Raw genomic sequence first — 21,442 nt, forward strand, 5'->3', positions numbered from 1 at the left:
TTCAGTTCCTTTTCATTTTCTGCCAAGGATGGTGTCATCTGCATATCTGAGGTTATTGATATTTCTCCCGGCAATCTTGATTCCAGCTTGTGCTTCATCTAGCCCAGCACTTCACATGATGTACTCAGCATGTAAGTTAAGTAAGCAGGGTTACAATATACAGCCTTGACGTACTCCTTTCCCAATTTGGAACCAGTCTGTTGTTCCATGTCTGGTTCTAACTGTTGCTTCTTGACATGCACACAGATTTCTCAAGAGGCAGGTAAGGTAGTCTCATATTCCCATCTCTATGGGAATCTACCCTGAGGAAGAGCCAATTACAGGCAACAGGCTTCAGTATAGGAGACTAGCTACCTGCCCTTAAGGCTTTCCTTAGGCTGTGACCAAAAGCTAAACCATACAGTCTGGCAAGTAGGCCTCGGACAATTAAAAATTATTAAAGTAAACCCTTTGCTCACCAAAATGAATCCAGTGTGGGTTCTGAAGGGGACAGGATGCCAAGACAGATGCTTTAGTCTGATCATTCAAAGTGGCAATGTGATCTCTGCTCACCAAGATGAATGGCCACAGAGGACCCCCAAGCCATGTTGTCAACATCTGCCAATGATGCCACATCCACTGTGACACCTGATGGGGCAATAATGGTTACCACAGACTGTTCAGAATCCTGCCAGAAGTTAAGCTTGTGAGAAGCAAGGGCTCACAGACTCCACCTCCCCAACCCCACCGCACTGCCTGGTAGACAGCCCCGGTTGGAAGTGAGGATGTAGTTAGGAGGTTAATGGGAAGGCACAAACCCTGTCCCTTCAGTCCCCACCCCCGAGGCCCCCAGTACAGGGCCTTCCCTTGTCCCTCTGTGCCATTGCCTCTGAGACCCTGAAGTTCTAAGCAGGACTTCGGATCTTCCGGAATAGGGCTCAGAAATGTATAAACAAAGATGGGCTAAGACAGTAGATGCTAATGACTTTATAACTCCTCCCCCAGCTCCAATCAGCTCTTCTATCACTTTGTTAACAAAAATCTAGATTTACCATCTTGCCGGACGCTGTACTAGGGCCTACAGGAAAATACAAAGAGTAACAAGATCCCAACGGTTCTGAACTGTGTGCCCCACACAAAATCCATGCACTGTACGCCCTACCCCCGTGTGACTGTTTATGGCAATAGAGCCCTTAAGGAGGTGATTAAGGTTAAATGAGGTCATGAGTTTAGGTTCCTCAAGGTTAAGACTAGTATCCTTTTAAGAAGAGGAAAGAGACACTGGGAGTGCAGGAGCATGGAAACAGGAATGGCCACAGTGAGAAGTCAGCCTCAAGCAAGCCCTGGGGTGAGATCTCTGAGAAACTCACCCCATGGGCACCACAGGACGTCTTGTCTTCAACCCCTTTCCTAATAGAACTCAAAATTCAGAGTAAGTCAAAGCACTAAGTTGGGCTGGAAGTTGGGGAAGGACACGTGGAAGAGAAACACATCCTGCTGGGGGTACTAACTACACAGCTCCTCAGGGAGCCGAAGGCCAGCAGCTGCCACACGCCTGTAGGACAAACAGGACTGGTTTTCCGGAAGGATTAGCGGAAGCGCGTCACGGTCCCCGCCCCGCCCCGCCCGGAGCTCTACCCCCATAGGTGTTCTCTAGGAATCTAGGAGGTCTTGCGGTCTCTGTGGTTCCTCTATAAATTGAGAGAATTTAACAACCTCCTCCTCAGTCTAAGGAACACCTAGAAGCAGGTCCTCACTAGTGAGAAAGAAGTGAGGAATTGATGGGGTGGAAGGTGCAGCTCCTAAGTTCTGAGAACTGTTAATAGCACACGGTACCCGCTTCACTGGCTCCTTCTACAGGGAAAGGACCGAAAGCTGGTGCCCCGGGCCTGGTCACACTCAGGTGGCTCTGATACTTCTCTGCAGAAAAACGAAAAACCTTGGACAGAATCAGTCACAGTCTTCCTCCCTGCCCCAGCGCTGTGGCAAACATTTCTGTAGAATTCAACCTGCGTGATCCGTGCACTCATTTACTGCTGTAGTTGGAATGCAGGTCCAGATTGTTCTAACTTGCCCCAAACTGACCAAACAAAATATGGTGGTCTGTTTCCCTTCACTTTTGGAGGTTTGCAAGGTAAGATGATGATGGATGTGATGATTGAGTAGCAGCAAAAAAAAAAAAACTTCACCAACATTCAAGTCATAAAACTCTTTTTTAAGTTTTTTCTGCAACTAAGAGATGTACGACTGCAGATTGGCAGAGTTTTCAGGTCACTAAGGAGTTTCTGGCAATCAGAGGTGTTTTTAAAGGGAAGAGGCTGCCTCGGGATGCAATGAACTCATCAGTGGAAGGGTTTCATGCAGAAAGGAAGCTGCCAGGAAGTGTTCTTTCCAGTTCAACACAGTTATTAAGCACTTGTTGCATGCACATGTCTACAACTGAACAGTGATTCCTCCATTGCGCGAAGGTTGAGTTTGACAGTCCCATCAAACCCTTTAAAAGATCCTATTAATGTTTTTACCATTTGGATCAAAACCTTTTTCACATAAACTGACAAGAAGTTTCATCACTTTGTAATGTTTAATCATCTAAGACATAGTCTAGTTTGGTGCTTAAGAGCTTAGCTTTTGGAGGCAAAGTGACCGTGGTTCAAATACTCATTCTGCCACTTATTGGCTGTGTGACTTTGGGCAAGGGAATTAACTACTCTGAATGTCAAGTTTTTCCCAACTGTAAAATAAGAGTGCTATTAAGTGAAACCACCGCATAATGTGAGGATTAAGTGAGGTGATCCACATAAAGCACTTAGCATGATGTTTAAAGCACGGTGGACGTTAACACCAGGCTTTACTGAACTTGTTGTTCTCAATTGTCTTAAATCACCTTTAGTCTTATCACCTTTAGCTCTGTGATTGTTTGTAGGTGACAAGTCTCCTTAAATGCTTCCAAGGAGGCCCTCTGACACTCATACATTACATCAAGTTGGTGGATATTTGCCCCAAGTGTCATTTTCTCTCTTCAATCAGTGGCTTTCAGCCAGAGCCACTCAAATCCACAATCATTTTCATTTTGTTCCTCAAAACTTACCCAAATTGGTGTATCCCTTCCTATCTGTATTCCATCCCAGTTCACCAAAGTGAGTGTCTCCCAACTGAATGGCCGCCACATGACTGGGACTACCAGGGTTCCACCCACCATTGGTGACGAGTCCTTGTTGCCTCGTGGTGAGTGGCCAGTCCATTCTTATAGGACAATTCACGGCACCATACGTCTCTGCCTAAAGCAGAGCCTGAGACAAGCATTCAAACCCACGTGATTTGCTGAGGACAGGAAGGGGAGGAGGGGATAAGACAGCACAGAGGACAAGAGAATGGATGGAGGCAATAACCAAAGTCTTGCCTGATCCACAAAGGGTGGGTCTGGAGCATACTGCATCTGCTCCCCACCCGGAGGCAAGTGAATCAGCCTTTGTAACCCTGTATCAACCAGTCATTGGCTGGGAGTGGGGCAGGCAGCTGACTCCTGGGTGGGGCAGCTGTCTTTACCTGAGCCTCCAGAGAACTGGGTGAGCTGTGAGCATCTGGCGGCCAAAACTCAAGAGCAGCTGGGAGACAGGTATGGCAGCCTGGCAAAGGGGGCCTGGCCTGGGCACCAGTGCACAACACACACAATCAACAGGTATTCATTAGGTGTTTATTGTAATTCAGGCCATCAGCAGAAGCAGGACTTCAGTGGTGCCCAAACGCCTCTCACCGTCTCTCTAGCAAACAGGTTTGTGTTAACGTTCTTTTCCATGTCATCGTCTTCCCCCATCACTCCTTCTAAGACCTTTCCAAAAGGCAGGGTGCACCAGACCCGGACCTCCCTCCTTCTATGAATGTTTACTCTCCAATCCAGTGGCAACCCAAGTAGAAACTCATTCTTTATCCACTATCCTATTGGGGAGATCCACTCCAGGGCAACTGGGAGTTGGCACACATATTGCTTGGACCACAACTCAATTCTCAATTCAATTTGGTCCAACTCCTTCTGTGGACAAAGTTACCCTCATTTGTGTGGGTAACAGAATAAACACCAGTCCACAGCCTGGCCTGTCTGCTCTATTCCCCTAAGGTCCCACTCCCCTCTCCCTAAGACATGACAGACCAACACAGTTTCTCCTGAATTTAAAACGTAACTTCTTTTCTACTAGCTAACCATGGTGCCAGGAGAATCAAAGACAAAACAAAAAGGTAGAGTGTGTTTCATGAAGAAGTTGTTGACTGAATAAGGCAGCAAGAACACATACCACCCAGCCTCTGAACCTCATCTGCACCCAGATATAAATACTTTAAAAATCAATTTCTTTTCAAAGGGTTTAAAATACTCAAGATGGGAATGACCCCTGGAGCATTCCAGTGGCTGGCATTACCGCTGAGGTTCGTTGCTGAGATACCAACACCAAGATCATGCTGAAGTTTCTCTCTTTCACTGTGCTATTCCCTGAATAGATAAGCTGTCAAACAAGGCAGAAACTACAAATGAAGCTTATTTCTACCGAGTTCATGAGGCTTCTCCCAGTGTCAATGTTTTTAGACTCACGTGAAGAATGAGTGCCTTCTGAAGGCTTCCCCCCCGCCCACCGTATTTTTCTGCTTTCCCCATTGGGAAAGCAGATCTGTACTTGCTGTGGATGCTCCGGTGTCCTAAGTTCTAAATGAAGGATCTCAACATATCTGTAGGTTTGATGGCTACGCTGAAGAAGATGCTTGAGGTTGTGACTACATTTGTTATAGGAATAGGGTTACTCTTCAGGAAGGCGTCTCTAAAATTGTGTAAGAGCTGTTCTATGATAGGAACCTCTAGACACCTCAGGTCTTTATGGGATCTGTCCTCTCATGACTTCTCAGATGTTTAAAGAGGCTACAACTCCAACTGAAACTCATGCCGCATTCTTTACACTGAAAGGGTTTCTCAGCAGTGTGGATCCTCTGATGCTGATTGAGATGTGACTGCAGAGCAAAGCCTCTGCCACATTCATTACACTGATGGGCTTTCAGGCTGGAATAGCTTTTAGGATATTGGTTGATGTGGGGACACTGGCCAACGCTTTCTCCACACAGATTACATTTATAGGTTTTCTCTGCGGTATGAGTTCTGTAATGCTGAATGAGGTCTGAACTATAATGAAAGGCTTTGCCACACACATCGCACTTATAAGGCTGCTCTTGCAACTCAATCTTCTTATCTTCGATCACCGTTAAGTTCCAGCTGTATGCTTCCTCGCAAACACCATTCTGTTCATTTTTCTGGCCCATGTGGAGCACCTGGTGTTCAATGAGGCTAACGTACTGAAAAAAGACTTCTCCGCATTCATGACACTGGTGGGACTTCTCTCTCGAGTGAAGCCTCAGATGCCCAGCAAGGTGTGACCGTCTCCCAAAGCCCTTCCCACACTCGTTACACTTAAAGGGCCTCTCCCCGCTGTGCACGCTCTGATGCTGGACCAGGTGAGACCTCACTCGGAAAGCTTTCCCGCACAAGGGGCAGGTGTAAGGCTTCTCCCCCGTGTGGACCCGCTGATGCTGAGTGAGGTGCACACGCTGATTGTAGCTTTTCCCACACTCGTCGCACCTAAACGGTTTCTCCCCGGTGTGTATCCGCTGATGCTGGATAAGATGTGCGCTCTGAATAAAGCTCTTCCCGCATTCATTACATTTATGGGGTCTCTCTCCAGTGGAGGGCTTTTTGTGGGCATAGGTGACTTCGCTGAAATTCATCCTCTTTGAAGAGGGCTGTCCTAGTATCTCTTTCATGGACATTCCCTGCTTTCTCTCCAACTTGCCCTGGTGCTCGTGGCCTTCTCCAAAATCTTGAACTGGAGACACATTTCTTTGGAGTCTGCCTGTGGGTTCCATGTCTGCTTCTGAAAACTCTGAAATTTTCTTCTTGACATTCAGTTTTGTATTCTTACTTCTTCTACTGCCACCTGAAAAAGTCAAGAGAAAATGAAAATGTTATCGGTCCTTTTATGGAAGAAATGGAAACTATCAGGAAAAAATGGATAATCAGATGAAACTATGATGTAACAGGAGTAACGAAGGAGGAGGGGAGCATGTAGGTGCTCTGGTGTCTGTTCGGTGAACAGGATAAAGAATAGAGCGCTTACTTGGGAGGGTGATGAGAAAGACTGAGGACAGGCAGTCAAATGGAAACGCCAAACACTGTTACTACACAGACAGAAAGGAATTCTGACATGGGAGAGGTGGTAGGAAAGGTGGAAGGGATCCTCACCCAACATGAGTCAGGGAGAGAGAATGAGACAGAACAAAGATACACAGCTAGATGGTGAGAACTGACGAAGGCCTGAGGAATGGGAGGCAAAGGAATGTGAGGGGGATATGGAGTTGGAAGAATATCAAGTTAGGAGCCAGGAAAAAGAGAAATGAGCCAGAAGAAATGTTGTTGGGAGTTCCCTGGTGGTCCAGTGGCTGAGACTCTGTGCTCCCAACACAGGGGGCCAGGGTTTAGTCCCTGGTCATGGAACTAAATCCCACATGCTGCAACTAGAGTTTAAATGCGCAACTAAGACCCAGAGCAGCCAAATAAATATTTAAAAAAAAATAAACATACAGTACAAATGATAGTAAAACAGAGGGTAACTCTCCATCCCTGCCTACTACAGCTACCACCACCCCCACCCAGCTGTCCAATAGTTCTAAGCTGATAAAGCAGTTCCTGCCTCGTTTATGCTCCGAAGACCAACTGCTCACACCTACATCTTTGGGATTTCTCTCTGAAGTGGCGCTTGAGGTGCTCGATCAGGTGCGAGTGGCGCCCGAAGCTCTTCCCGCACTCAGGGCAGCCGTAGGGCCGCTCGCCGCTGTGCACGCTGTGATGCTGGACGAGGTGGGAGCTGACGCGGAAGGCCTTGCCGCACACCTGGCACGTGTAGGGCTTCTCGCCGGTGTGGACGCGCTGGTGCTGGGTGAGGTGCACGCGCTGGTTGTAGCTCTTCCCGCACTCACCACACTTGAAGGGCTTCTCGCCCGTGTGGATTCGCCGGTGCTGGATGAAGTTGGAGGCCTGCAGGAAGAACTTCCCGCAGTCATTACACCTGTGCCCCCTCTCGCCGCCGGTGGGTGGCTTCCGGGTCACGTCGGTGATGGCCCCGAGCTCTCTCTTCTGGGGAGGGGTCTGCCTTGATCGCCCCCCTGGCGGGTGGACCTGCCACCTTTCTACCATGCCATGAAGGTCGTTAACTTCTCCAAACTCCTGACTCGAGGGAACAGTTCTTTCAGGGCCTCCTGAAGTCATCCAGGATGATTCAGCTTCATCAGAAATGTGCTTTACTGTGAGTTCCACGTTGTCATTCCTGGACTCATAATCTGAGAGGAAAGAGGGAAAATGGAAATGTTAAATTTACTCCCTGATTCAGGAATAGAGAAAAATTACATGAAACCAACAAGTGCAAGCAAGGCATGACTTTGTAAAGCCATCTGCAAAATTACTTCACAATACAGGCATGGGATGAGGATCAGTGAAGTCGGAAACTGAGGCAGGAAAGGGAAGACAGAGCCGGCAGGAATGGATCAATGGGATGAGACTGGGAGAGCAGTCATTTCATTTAAGGACAATGACTTCCTCTTGACATGGGACTTCCGTCCAGTAGCTGTTTGTGAACACCTGTGCTGTGTTAAATATTCTCAGTAAAATCTGATGCTGGGTGATGTTACTAACCCAGTCCTCACCTTCCCCTTCCTGTTCATTCACAGCCCTGAGAAGAAAGAGGATCTCTCAGCTTTTTCAATCCCCAAAGAATCTCAGTTTGGTGTGAATCAGTCTCAAGAGAGAAAAGCATTCTTTCTACACCCGGAAAGGCCCTACGACTGTTGAGAGGTAAGTCACTGCTTGGTGGTCGTTGATGAATAGACACACTTAAGAGGCTGCAGTCCAAACAAAAAAAAAGAGGCTGCAGTCCATTCCCCGTGTAACTGGATCAGCAACATGCATTTCACTCAAAACATGGAAATTTAATAGAGTCTGCAAAGATAAACTTTCAGTGGTTAACAAAAAACAGGAATGTTTCTTTAAAGGCTAGAGAGAAAGATCATAGTCCATTGAGAACTTTCCAAAAAGATTTTTTATAAAGAGAAAAATTGTTTTCAAACATTACATAAAACGCCCCTGGCACCGTCTGGCATCCCGTGTTTGATCCTGGTCCAGGAAGATCGCACGTGCCGTGGGGCAACTAACCCTGTGCACCACAACTATTCAGCCTGTGCCCCCGAGCCTGTGCTCTGCAACGAGAGAAGCTACTGCAGTGAGAAACCCGCACACCACAACTGGAGAGCAGCAACTAGAGAAACGCCTACGCAGCAAGGAAGACCCAGCACAGCCAAACAATGAATAAATTAACTAAAAAAAAAAAAAGAATTCAAAACAGCTTGGAGAATAATATGCAGAAGAAGTGTGCCAAGTTCTGCAACTCTGAAACCCATTAAATACCTATAAAGTGATTGAAAAAGATAAAACAATACTGACTCAAATTAGACCAAGAAATTAGTTTTAAAAGAAGGGAATGAAAGAAATTTGCATTAAATGTAATATTTATACTACATAAGCAATTCCTTGAGACTACCACTAAGATCCCAATAGACAAGTAAGCAGAGGGCATGTGCAAATAACTCAAAGAAAACACAAACATATATCAATAGTAATAAAGGAAATAGAAAATCTGAAAGAGCAGTAGAAAATGTTCCTTTTTAAATAAAAGCCTGTGAGTGCACTAAACACTTGGACACTGTGGGATAATGCTTTTCAAAAGAAATTTGGGCTTATAAGTGGATGGATTCCATCTAAAGTCCACCAGCGTGCCTGACAGTGACTCTTCCAAAAGAATTCATTCAAAAGAGGCTACAAGCCATAAGCTTCAAAATATCTGCCATAGTGCTGAGGTTTTCTATAATTGCTCCAGGCAGCATAGCCAAATATTACTTTCCAAGATCATTAGCTTAGAAATAGGTTCAAAAATCTCATCTGGGGTACAAAATTCAAGAAGGGATGAGACATGTGAAATGCAGATGCCAAGGCGAATGTAAGGCCAGTGCCAGTGGTCTGAGAATAGTAATGGAGTGAATTAGCCATCCATGCACGTGCTGTGTGGTGCTTAGTCGCTCAGTCATGTCCAACTCTGCGACCCCGTGGACTCTAGCCTGCCAGGCTACTCTGTCCATGGGGATTCTCCAGGCAAGAATACTGGAGTGGGTTGCCATTTTCTACTCCAATCATACTCTTATTATGATGGAAATAATCAGAATAAGTTGAATAAGAGAAAAAAAAAGAGAGAGACGGAGCAAGCTGATTTACTCTCACAGAAAAACAAAATAACCAGTCATGGCAATTACATGCATACATGTATAACAACCTCTGTGCCGTACACCTGAAACTAAGACAACACTGTTAACCAACTATATCCAATATACAATAAAAAACTTTAAATAAATAAATATAACACGCATGCTTTCACTAGATATGCTGAAATACTCTTTATGGATAACAAAATGAAGATGTCCTACACCACGCAAACAAAATCATTCTTACCCATGGAAGTCATACTCCCATAATTCTCCTTCCGGTCATCCCTATAGAGGGACTTCTGGGACTGGTCCAAATGTCCCCATTCTTCCAGGATGAAGGACACAGCCACGTCAGCCACATCTTCAATTTTCACCAACTTCTGAAACATGAGATCGCCACTAAATCCCCATTCCCTAGGCTCAGAAGGGAGGGACTGTGCTTCACGGAGGGTGGGGGAGTGGAACAGGAAAAGACAGTGAACACAAACCCAGACGAGCCCTGTCTCTGGTTAAAGAGATAGAACTCTGATACAGAATCAGGCTTAAGGCAGCTATGTGTCCAAGAGCCAACGAGGGTCCCTCGAAGTGGGCACAGGGACGCCGCTCACCTGGGACCCAGTGGAGAGGAGCGAGGCTGTCAGCTCCTGGCTGTCCTTCAGGGGAAGGGAGGAAACTTGGAGAGCAGGAAGCGCTGAGAGGGGAGAAAAGGAGGAGTCGGTGAGAATCTCTGCCTAGTTCCAAATGCCATCATGTTCTGCTTTTTCTCAAGAAAGCACCATGGTGCCCTGTGGCGCTGAGGCCACATTTTTTGCTTGGCCGTCAAGACGTTCTCCTCTGGGCCCCCACACCTACCCCGTGCTCACCCTTCCCCTGAAAACACTAGGCTTCCTGCTGTGATCAGGTGGTCAGGCTGGTCCCGCTCCTGACCAGGGATGGGACCATTCCCCTAGAAAGGATGCTCTCTGCCCTGTCAAGGTCAGATCTCGTCACCTCGAAGCATCTCCACAGGCCCACATCTTCCATGAAGCTGAAGCACCGCCGAGAGCCCAGGCCTTCTCGAGCTTTAAGGTGCAAACAGATCACCTGGGGGTCTTGGTACAGGGTAGATTCTGCCTCAGGAGTACTGGGGTGGCCCCTGTATTGTGCATTTCTAACAAGTCCGAAGGTGATGCTGGCACTGCCGCTCTTGGGACCACAGTTGGATCATCGGCAAGGCCTTAGTCCACACTCTCCCTCAAAACATGACCGTGGTTGGTTTATAGACAGCCGACTAGTTTGCGTCCTAGTTTGTCTATGAGTAAGTGTACTCTGTGTGTTATAAGAACAGGCTGATAAAGCAAATCTTGCCTTTCAAAACCTCACTGTCTGATGCCAGCATAGGGCAGACAGCATTATCCTCAAGGTTCACCCGAGTTCCGGCAGGAACAGAGGTGGGGCATCTGTGGAGTTGACAGCAGGAGGTGGGAGCAGCAGGAAAGCCTTTCCACAGGAAGTGACTCTGGAAGGAGGGGTGGGATGGAACGAGGTGGGATCAAGGTGCCTTCGCAGTACAGTGACCCACACGTGCAACGCCTGGAGGGTCTGGTCTCCAGATGCTGGTGACCATCTGACATTCTGTTGTCACCTCCGCTGCTCCTTTGTCTGAGATTCATGGGGCATCCGGACCTGCCTCGTGCACCCTGACCTGGACAGATCCACGTGCTATCAACCCTTCACCTGACGACTCAGACCTTCCTATGGCGTCCCGGGTCCTAGAGATGTATTAACATATGCATATGGAGCCTGCATGTGTCCAAGGACTAGGAAGATGAGCAAAGACCCAAAACAGAAGAGACAATGGTTAGAGATGAAAGCCGGAAACAGAGACGGACCTGAACCCCGCAGTGTGGCTAGAGTCGAAATAAGGCATGAAAGAAAGGGATGAACACAGTCTACCCCGAAGCAATCATTATGAGTACAGACTACTTTCCAACATAACTGGAATAACTAGAATAACTACATCCTAAATAAGTCCATTCATTTTTTTAAAGTTCCTGTGAAACTCACTGTTTCTAGCTTTTAAGAAAATGACCTTGGCCCTCTCAAGCCCAGATGAGTCCCAGGGACAGAAAACTAGCCCACGGTGCCATCAAAGGCATGAGGGTGCAGCCTGCCCCAGAGCGTCAAACCAACCACCCAACCCAGTCTTCTCTATCGGAATAAGCAAACTGGCTGGGCCTGGCCAACAGGGCAGAAAAGACAGCAACACAAGAGTTGGACATGACTTAGCAACTAAACAACAACAACAACAAATATGGGGTCCCACCTCTAATCCGGATGGTGTATAAATCAGATCATCTTACTAAATCTTAAAAATTCTAAATTCTAAAATAAATCCAGGGACTTCCCTGATGGTCCAGTGGTTAAGACTCTGTGTTTCCAATGCAGGGGCCATGGGTTCGATCCCTGGTTAGAGTACAAGGATCCCACAGGCAGCAGGGCTTGGCCAAATAAAAAAAGAAAATATACCCCATAGCAAGAGATTCTGATTAGAGATGACAGGCTTGTGGACATGTATCCTCCTAAATGAGATACTAGGTGTAAACTTTTCCTCCTTGACGTGTCTCATAGAGGTTAGTAACAGTGAGGTGAGGGTGACAGGGATTGAAGGAGAGAAAGAGAGGTCAGTTACTCTAAAGCTCCTTGTGAAACGCAGCTTAAAATCAGCTATCACATGAATGACTGAACAGCCAGAAGTGCAGTTAGGAACCGGAGGGCTTTGTCGACGTGAGCCTTAGGACAACACAATGAGTGAAGGAGAGTTGCAAAACCACAATGATACTTTCATAAAAGACTTCTAGATCTTTTAACAGTACTTGTACTTAGACTTGTTTTCATCCGCAATATAGGTTTCGCGTGGCACTGGTTGTTAGTACAGCTCCTAGCCGGCCTCCAAGCTGACCAAGGACTTGATTCGCTGCCCCCACCCTTCCCAACCTCCAGATGATGCTAACTGTGAAGAGCCTGCCGAGACCCAAGTCTGTCACTACAAGAACAGCTTACCCACACAGCCAGGGCACCCACACCCATCCCATGGAAGCCCAGATTCTAACCGTCTTCCTCCAGAAGATGAGGCCCCTGTGGCTCATGTTCGGCCTGGGGGTCCACAGGCAGGAGCTGGTGACTGAAGGACTCGGGCCCGGCTCCAGGTGGCACGCTCTTCGGAGGAAGCCCTTCAGGACACGCCACAATCTGCCAATCATAACCACATTAATCAGCAAGTTATAGGAAGGGCTAAGAGTCAGATATGCAGAGGACACCACCCTTATGGCAGAAAGCAAAGAACTAAAGAGCCTCTTGATGAAAGTAAAAGAGGAGAGTGAAAAAGTTGGCTTAAAGCTCAACATTCAGAAAACTAAAATCATGGCATCTGGTCCCATCACTTCATGGAAAATAGATGGGGAAACAGTGGAAACAGTGACAGACTTAATTTTGGGGGTTCCAAAATCACTGCAGATAGTGACTGCAGCCATGAAATTAAAAGACATTTACTCTTTGGAAGAAAAGTTATGACGAACTTAGAACAGCATATTAAAAAGCAGAGACATTACTTTGCCAGCAAAGGTCTGTCTAGTCAAGGCTATGATTTTTCCAGTAGTCATGTATGGATGTGGCTATATCCATACATATAAAGAAAGCTGAACACCTAAGAATTGATGCTTTTGAACTGTGGTGTTGGAGAAGACTCTTGAGAGTCCCTTGGACTGCAAGGAGATCCAACCAATCCATCCTAAAGGAAATCAGTCCTGAATATTCATTGGAAGGACTGATGTTGAAGCTGAAACTCCAATACTTTGGGCACCTGATGGGAAGAACTGATTCATTTTAAAAGACCCTGATGCTGAGAAAGATTGAAGGCGGGAGGAGAAGGGGACGACAGAGGATGAGATGGTTGGACAGCATCACTGACTCAGTAGACATGAGTTTGAGTAAACTCCGAGAGTTGGTGATGGACAGGGAGGCCTGGCGTGCTGCAGTCTATGGGGAGGCAAAGAGTCGGACACGACTGAGAGACTGAATTGAACTGAACTGAAGAAAGAGTCCAGCAAGTTCACATTATTCTTTCATTCATTCCTTGCCCAAGTATTACCTGTGTGTCTACAACCATCCAGGACTAATTACACAGTGGCTGAATAAACAAGTCTATGTTGAAGACGACTTGCATTAAATACACCAACACACAAATAAATACACAATTATAAACTATGTTACATGTAAGAAAGGAGAAGAATGTGATGCCATGAGGCAGAAGAGATGAGACCAATGTTAGACTGGGTGGCCAACGAAGGCTTTTTTGAGGACGGGTCACTGAAGTCAACACCTGGAGGATGAAAGAAGTCAGCCAGGAGAAAAGTGAGGAGCGACCCAGGCAGACAGAGTGACATACTCAAAGACACTCAGGCAGAAAGCCAGAGTGGGCCAAGTTTAGTCAAGTGGGGAAAAAATGAGAAATGAGCTTGGAAAGATCAATACAGAACTCAAGAAGTCACACTCAGACACCCAGAAGACCAGGTTCAAGTAGGACAGACCAATGCCAAGACTGAAGCTAGTGCAGGACTATCTATCTCTATCTTTCTGCTCTTACACAACCTTAGGATATCCATAGCCAGTCTCTTTACAATCTGCCTCTTCTGGAAAGTACTAGCTCTGTGGCATCGAAGCAGGTAATCAGATCCTGTTTTGAGATAGAATTGCTCTCCCCATGTCTCACCCTCCCTTATGTTTCAAAGCACTTTCAATTTTAACCCTCCTGGCCCTGACAAAACACGGCACAAGAATTACATTAAGAGATGGCTGGGGACTTCCCTGGGGGTCCAGTGGTTAAGACTCTGCACTTCCGATGCAGGGGGTGAGGGTTTACCCTCTGGTCAGGGAACTAAAATCCTACATGCTGCAAAGCCAGAAAATTAAAAAAAAAAAACAAAAAAAAACCAAGCTGCTCCAAGACAGAGAGGACAAGCAGAGTTTAAAAAAACAAGAAAGGGAAAAAAAAGAGGCAGCTGCAACGCAGTTGTGGCAGACATGACTCTGCATGGAAGTGCGTGTCTCCTTACAGACTTGCTCAGGACAAGTGAAGAAAATGCCAAGTAGGTCAAAGGGCACCTGGGCCCCAGAGAAGCGAAGCAGCCCCAGAGGTCCCCTGAGAAGAGGACAGAGAAACCCAGGAGGAGGGACAGAGGATACAGCCTGGGAAAAGGCTTGCCAGAGACAAGAACTACCTGGAGATAAAGATGAGGAACAACGTTGGGGATACAGAGGGCAGGGAGGGAGAAAGGCAGACACAGAGAGCTGAGTAGGCCCTTAGGAAAACCCGCACCTCTGGGCCTCAAATCCCCGACTGATCCCCACCAAGAAATGATCCGAGTGTTCCTTTCACAGATGGGGTCATGTCGCAATGACAGAAGTCGATGTGGAATACCTGCTGTAAATTCTCCATTTAAAAACGCTCTGGGGGCACTTCGCTGGTGGTCCAGTGGTTACAATTCCGCACTCCCAGCATGCAGGGACCGGGTTTGAGCCCTGGCCAGGGAACTAGACCCCACATGCCACAATTAAAGATCTCACGCGCCGCAGCTAAGACCCAGCACAGCCAAATAAGTATTTTTAAAATAAATAAAAATGCTTTTTACTTTAAACTAGGATTTTGAATATTTACTACTATAAAAGAGTAGGGTAAAGTCTGTCCGCAAGTCAGTTTTATAAAGTGTTAGTGTTACTTAGTCTTGTCTGACTCTTAAAGACCCCATGGACTGTAGCCTACCAGGATCCTCTGTCCATGCCATTCTCCAGGCAAGAATACTGGAGTGGGTCGCCATTCCCTTCTCCAGGGAATCTTCCCAACCCAGGGATTGAACCCAGGTTTCCTGCATTGCAGGTGGACTCTACCATTTCAGGCACCAAAGGAATAACCAAATGGCACCAGGAATCTTTACTTCCTGTCCTAGCAGAAGCAATAAAAAGATTCAAACACTCCTGTCTGCAAGACAAACATTCAGCCCAGCTGTAGGGTCTGGCGGAGGGTCTGCTGTAGCCCCCTTTGCTGCCCCCTTGCCTCGTGCGGTGAGCCAGCCCACGATCTTAAGAGTCTGAGGATGCTCTGAACACTGACACCTGAAGGTTCTGGAACACCCTGACCCAGAAGAGAAGAAGAATGAGGCTGGTCCCATACAATGAACGGCAATAGCTATGAAGAATGAGGCAGCTTCTCTAACTAGCTTCAAACTCTCATAGACCCAGGATCCCATAATTTTTGTTTCTTTGCTATCAAAAAACAAAAATTAAAGTTTCAGAGAATGTGGGCCTACCAACAGGAGGGAAGTAGAAAGTCAGGTGATAAATGAGCAAGAATGGGTAAGAAAGGACAAAGGACGAGGAGAAGAAGAACAATGAAAAAATACAGATCCTCCCTTAAATTAACATCTGATTTCAGGCCATCCCAACACAAACATCAACAGGAGTTTTGGGGTGGTAGAAGGTAAGTATTCTAAAGTTCACATGGAAAAAACACAAAATATTGGGAAAAAAAATTTGGAAGAGAGAAACGCAGACCTATTGAATACCAAAACACTTTGCGGAGCTCAAATAATTAAAATACTGCTATGTGAACAGACAGTAAGACAATAAAATAGAATAAAAAGAACAGAAATGGACCCAAATACATGGAAAAATTTGGTATTTAATAAAGATGACATTTTAATCAGACAAGGAAAAAAAGGGACTGCTGGGACAACTGGACAGACATCTGGAAAAAAACTGAGCTATAAACACCGCAAACACCTCATTGCAAAATGAATTCCAGACAGATCAATCATTTCAAAGGGTCAAACAAAAACAATAACAAACACACAATGGAGAAGAAACAATGAGAAAAGTTTCTTATAATACTGTAGTGGAGACAGCCTTTCTAACTATGGTACAAAACCCGGAAATCATAAATTAAAATTTAAACTGACTGCATAAAAAGGAAAAAGAAAAACCAGCAAAGCAAAAAAATCTCCAGAAGCAAAGACAAACAACAAAAGAAGGAAATGACTCTTGCAAATCAGATGGCAGACCCAGTGCTTACTTTTTCTAATAGGTGAATATAAACAGAGCGTTCACAGAAAAGGGTATATGCACAGCCTTTTAAAAAATGTACAGTGATCAAGCTCACTCATAGTAAGAAAAAAAATGCATGTTAAACTTGCAAAGAAATGGAATACTGCGTCTTTCAGACTGGCAACAATCTCAAAGTTGGATAACACTGTGATACCAGGCTTTGAGCAAAAAACTTCTCTGATACATGTCTGTCGGGGATATAAATTGGTATAACCTCTACAGAGGGCAATCTGTCAACAGCTATCCAAACTACAAATGCGTATGGGCTCTGTGCCAACAACTGACTTCTCAGTTTTGATTCTACAACTAACGATGAATGGAAAGGATATTCGTGGCAGCAAAGTTTGTTAAAGATTCAGAGACAATCGAAAGGAACAACTTAAATAGCCTTAAATTATTGTACATCCATACAATGGAACACAATGCAGTTTCAAAGAGTGAGGCAGCACTCTATGCACTGACGTAGAACAAGCCAGGATACACTATAAGAAAAAAAGCTGGGACTTCCCGGTGGTCCAGTGGTTAAAGAATGTCGTGCAATGCAAGCGACATGGGTTCGATCCCTGGTCTGGGAACTAAGATCCCACATGCCAAGGAGCAACTAAGATAGGGCACAACTACTTAAACCCACACTATCTGGAGCCCACACCATACAACTAGAGAGTCCACACACCACAACTAAAAGATCCCGTGTGCTCAACACGGGATTAAGACCCCACACAGCCAAATAAAAAAATTATTAAAGAGCAGGAGATACATTTAAAAAAGAAAAAAAAGCAAGAGGCAGAAGTGCAAGGTGATGCAAAAAACATTTGTGTTTTTTTTAAAAACATCATACACATGGACACTAATACAGAATACAGTGTACCTCTGTAAGGACAGACAAGTATCATGGGACAATGGTTGCCTCTGGTGAGAACTCAGGCAGCTGGGGAATTAGGGGTGGGAGGGGCACTTACTTTTCATTACAACCTTATGCACTTTTTGCATTTTGTATCATGTCACTCAAAAAACAAACAGGGTAATTTAAAACAAACAAAATCGCAGACTCTCTTCTCCAGATTAACACATGGACACTGCTTCTCTTTGCTGGAGTGGCAGGAAATCTCCACAGTGGACCTAATCCCAGGAGAACAAAAGAATATGAATGAAGCACCAGGGCGCTCAAGACCTCACCCCTGCTCAGCTGCTCCTTAACTCTCTTCCTCTTCTTCCTCATTGTTCTAAGGCCTTCTCTTTCACTCACCTGTTGCTGACGTTCCTCTAGTTCTCTTTGTATATTTTCTACCACGGCCACAGCCTCCTCTCCGCTTTCAGGGTGATGCTCTCTCACCCAGGTCTGGAACTGTTCAGGCAGGATGGTCAGGAACTGCTCGAGCACCAGCAGCTCCAGGATCTGCTCCTTGGTGTGTAGCTCCGGCCGCAGCCACTCGCAGCAGAGCACTCGGAGTTGGCTGAGAGCCTCCCGGGGGCCTGACGCCTCGTGGTACTGGAAGTGCTTGAAGCGCTGGTAAAAAGTCTCGAACACCGGCGGACTGTACTCCTGCATCCAGGTGCAATCTTCTTCTTCCACCTTCACTATCAGAAGGTCTTCTTGCTCTGGTGAAGACTCCGAGGGAGGGTCTAGGTCTATAACTTCCCCAGATCCTGTCATTATCATTCCAACTCAGCGGGATCTCGCTCCACGTAAGCTGGGTTACACTGATCAAATCCGTTTCTCTGCTCTCTGAGATCTTCTCAAGGACACTTTCATTACTGTGCAACCTACTGATATATTGGAAATCGTTATTATCAAAGAGATGACAAAGAGGTCATCTATCCTAAAGATGACCATGCAGCAGAGTAACTGACTTTACAAGGTGTATTACAAAACAGCCATCACTCCACCCACAAAATGATCAACACAGAATATTTCTAACATTTAAAAAGTGTAAAGGAGAGACAGCAATAAAAATCTGACCTATGGCCTCAACAAATACAATTTTAGTGGTGAAGAACGCTGAATATCATATAAATAGTAGGACTACTTACTAACTAGTCCAGACGCAGCCGCTCCTCCTCTCTACCACAAGCCAAACTTAAGTCGGAACAGAGGTCAAAAACGTTACAGTGGTCAAAGTCGGTCTTGTCGTTCAAGCCATAAGAGGTTGACTGACCAACAGGAGATTTCATGGGTCCCGAAGAGAACCAGGGTTTTAGATACAGATTTTGCACCTGGATTGCGCACCATCGCCCCTGACCCCGAGCCACGGAAACCAGCCCGGTCAAGGTTAGGGACAGGACCTTCGTCTGGACACAAAGGCCATTCCTTTTGCTCAAGGCCCCCGTCCCTGGGAGCTCTCCTGGAAGACCAAGCTCCCGCAGCGAAGGGTGGGGAAAGACGGGTTTCTTCTTACAAACGGAGATAAAAGCCGAAGCCGACACTCCGCAGCACTTCCTCGCCGGAAGTAAGCACGTCCAAGCGCTCCCGACCAGCGGGGTAGAGCCAGAAATCCCACCCCCGCCCCCCACGAGAGCACTTCCGAGTCCTCTCTAGGAATCCCGGAGGTCCTTGCCTCGCCACAGGAGGAAAGTGCCCGCCCCAGGCTCCGCCCTAAGACCCGCCCCCGGAAGGGCAGTGGGCCAATCGGCTGGGAGATGGATCCCAGTCCAACCTCCAGCAACACGGCCGTTCCCCGCCCACCCACACGCAGATACTTCAACGCTAGCGCCGAGTTGAAAACACTGCCACTCTCTGCCCCCACTCAATGCCAGAGCCGTTTAAACAGTCCGAGTCCGCCCCTATCCTTGGGGTGGGGGCAGAGGCGGGAACTTAGGCGTCCAGAGCGCTTGCTTGGCCACAGTTGCTAGTGTCTAGCCGTGGAACTTGCGCTCCCTCACCCCCGGCGCTCTTCGCCGCAGTTCGAAATAGGTCTGTACCTTTGTGCGAGCCGGCAACCTTCACTTCTCTTTAATGGACCCTTCGGTTTCTCCACCCGAATCCACTCGCCACTCCCCTCACCCCGTCTCCAGACACACCCACCTCCTCACCGCAGTGGTCAGCTCACCCGGCGGAAACATCCAACGTCAGACCGGAGGCCACAGCGGCTCGGAGGACTACAACTCCCAAGAAGCACCGCGCGGGCCACTCCCTCCAGCCAATTGGGGCAGCGGCTCTCTTCGCAGCCTTGGTCTCACGGTGCGGGAAAAGCAAAGAGGCGTTTCCTCAGAGGCCCCAGTGGAGGCCTGAGAGTGTAGGGAGAGACTCGTCTCCTGGCTGCGGAGAGAGAAGGCGGAAGGTCCGCGTTCTTGAGAAGTGGACGAAGTGGTATTTTCAGGGCTTCTCTAGCCGAGGCGGGGGTCCCATCTTTAGTAGTCTCATTTTGTATCCATTTGCGAAGCTACTCGACAGACAGGACAAGAGTCTCTGTCTTACAAGTCACGAAGTGAATGATGCTCACCGACTCCACTCTGAGTTAATATATCCTCCTGAAGGCAGGAGGAGAAGGGGACGACAGAGGACGAGATGGTTGGGTGGCGTCACCGACTCAACGGACGTGAGTTTGAGCAAACTCCGGGAGACGTGAAGGATAAGGAAACCTGATTTGCTGCAGTCCCTGGGGTCGCAAAGAAACGGATACGACTTAAGCGACTGAACAACAGCAAATCCTTCGATACTCCCAGGAGTTATATTTTTATAGTACGTTGTGAATTTTCACTCAAATCAGGGATTTTGAGAATGCCTTGCTCGTGCCGTGGTCTACCTTATGAATGAAAAAATGCAAAAAATTCCTACTATCGCCAAAGAGACTAATAGCTGGAGAGGCTTAAATTGACACTGCGGTTTGTGCAATGTAGTATTTTTATGGTTTTACTTTTTATATTTAGAATCGTCAAAAGTTAAGGCCAAAAAAAAAAAAAGACGTGAAACCACTGAATCGCTGAAGTAGTAATTAGTGAAAGCTTACTGTGCACACACTAAAAAGTTAGCAAACCGGGAGCCCTCAAACCAAAACGTGGAATGAGGGACAGAGGTATATTGTTTTAAAGCATCTTATATAGGGTGGAGGCGTGCTTGAGTACTAAGTTGCTTCAGTCCTGTCTGACTCTTTGTGACCCTTATGACTATAAATTTCTCTTTCCTCTTGATACTAAGAATAGCTCGATTTCTCCTAAGCCATTATAATAGTTTGCTCATGTAACTGATCTTGTTTTCTTCTTGAATTGGCTGCTGAGGTTTCTCAGAGCAGAACTATGGGCTATCTTTTGTCAGTAGACAGGAGTGTACAGTGGGTAAGTTCTAATCCCGGCCTATCCCTGGCTCTATCTTATTTATCCCTACTTTGTTTTCCTTTTCTCACTTTATTTACTTGCACTTAATTATTTTTTTTAAAAGATGAGACATTTCTTCAGTTAACTTCTATGAAAAAAGCACCAGAAAAGGCATTGGGAACACACAAATATATCATTCAGTGATACCAGTGGGAACAGATGAAAGCACTTCATGTTCTGCAAGTGAAGACAAAAGTTACATTACAGGAGAAAGGGAGAAAAGAGCTAAGCAAATCACTTAATCATGATCAGAATCCAGTCATACAGCCCAGACACTGGAACTAGTGGGGCCAAACTGGTAATCAGCAGGAAAGAAGACCTATGAATACATCTCCTCTCACTGGGAGAAGATGAAAAATGCTTGTACTGTCTTCATAGTACGTAATATTCTCTTCTGGATTCCATTACTAGTTACATAGATGGATATTTTCTGGAGCTAGATTTGCCTGTACCATAGAGTTTTATTTGTGAATTTGCATTCTGTCCTAATTCCCTTGCCATCCTTGATAACCTAATCCTAGTCAAAGCCTTGTCCTGCAATATTGGGAAAAGAACTTTTGACTTCCTGCCAGATCACGATAGCATTCCCACACAGATGAAGAAGTAGACTTGTGCAAATTTTCTGCCCTCCAGAGACTTTCAAACCGACTAGGGAGATGAGATGTAAACATTCGAC

At 46.4% G+C, this 21,442-nt stretch overlaps 1 protein-coding gene across 7 annotated transcripts in view; it reads right to left on the bottom strand.

The window, feature by feature from the left end:
• Window positions 1-3,659: 3,659 nt before the first annotated feature.
• ZKSCAN5 (zinc finger with KRAB and SCAN domains 5) overlaps window positions 3,660-21,442 on the bottom strand; it is a 40,837-nt gene continuing 23,054 nt past the window's right edge. The window contains exons 1-7 of one of the 7 annotated variants that reach the window (XM_061153608.1): window positions 19,478-19,531; window positions 17,702-18,222; window positions 12,411-12,549; window positions 9,927-10,009; window positions 9,563-9,698; window positions 6,739-7,347; window positions 3,660-5,948 (exon numbers count right to left, since the gene is read on the bottom strand). In XM_061153608.1, coding sequence (XP_061009591.1) covers window positions 4,831-5,948; window positions 6,739-7,347; window positions 9,563-9,698; window positions 9,927-10,009; window positions 12,411-12,549; window positions 17,702-18,115 — 2,499 coding nt within the window. In that variant the 5' untranslated portion in view covers window positions 18,116-18,222; window positions 19,478-19,531 and the 3' untranslated portion in view covers window positions 3,660-4,830. Of the gene's footprint in view, window positions 5,949-6,738; window positions 7,348-9,562; window positions 9,699-9,926; window positions 10,010-12,410; window positions 12,550-17,701; window positions 18,223-18,486; window positions 18,982-19,374; window positions 19,451-19,477 lie in introns of those variants that run through there. The other 6 variants (XM_061153609.1, XM_061153606.1, XM_061153610.1 and 3 more) reach the window with 6 other exon arrangements.

This window comes from Dama dama, chromosome 10 (assembly GCF_033118175.1).
Source record: "Dama dama isolate Ldn47 chromosome 10, ASM3311817v1, whole genome shotgun sequence".
In the NCBI taxonomy this organism is placed as follows: domain Eukaryota; kingdom Metazoa; phylum Chordata; class Mammalia; order Artiodactyla; family Cervidae; genus Dama; species Dama dama.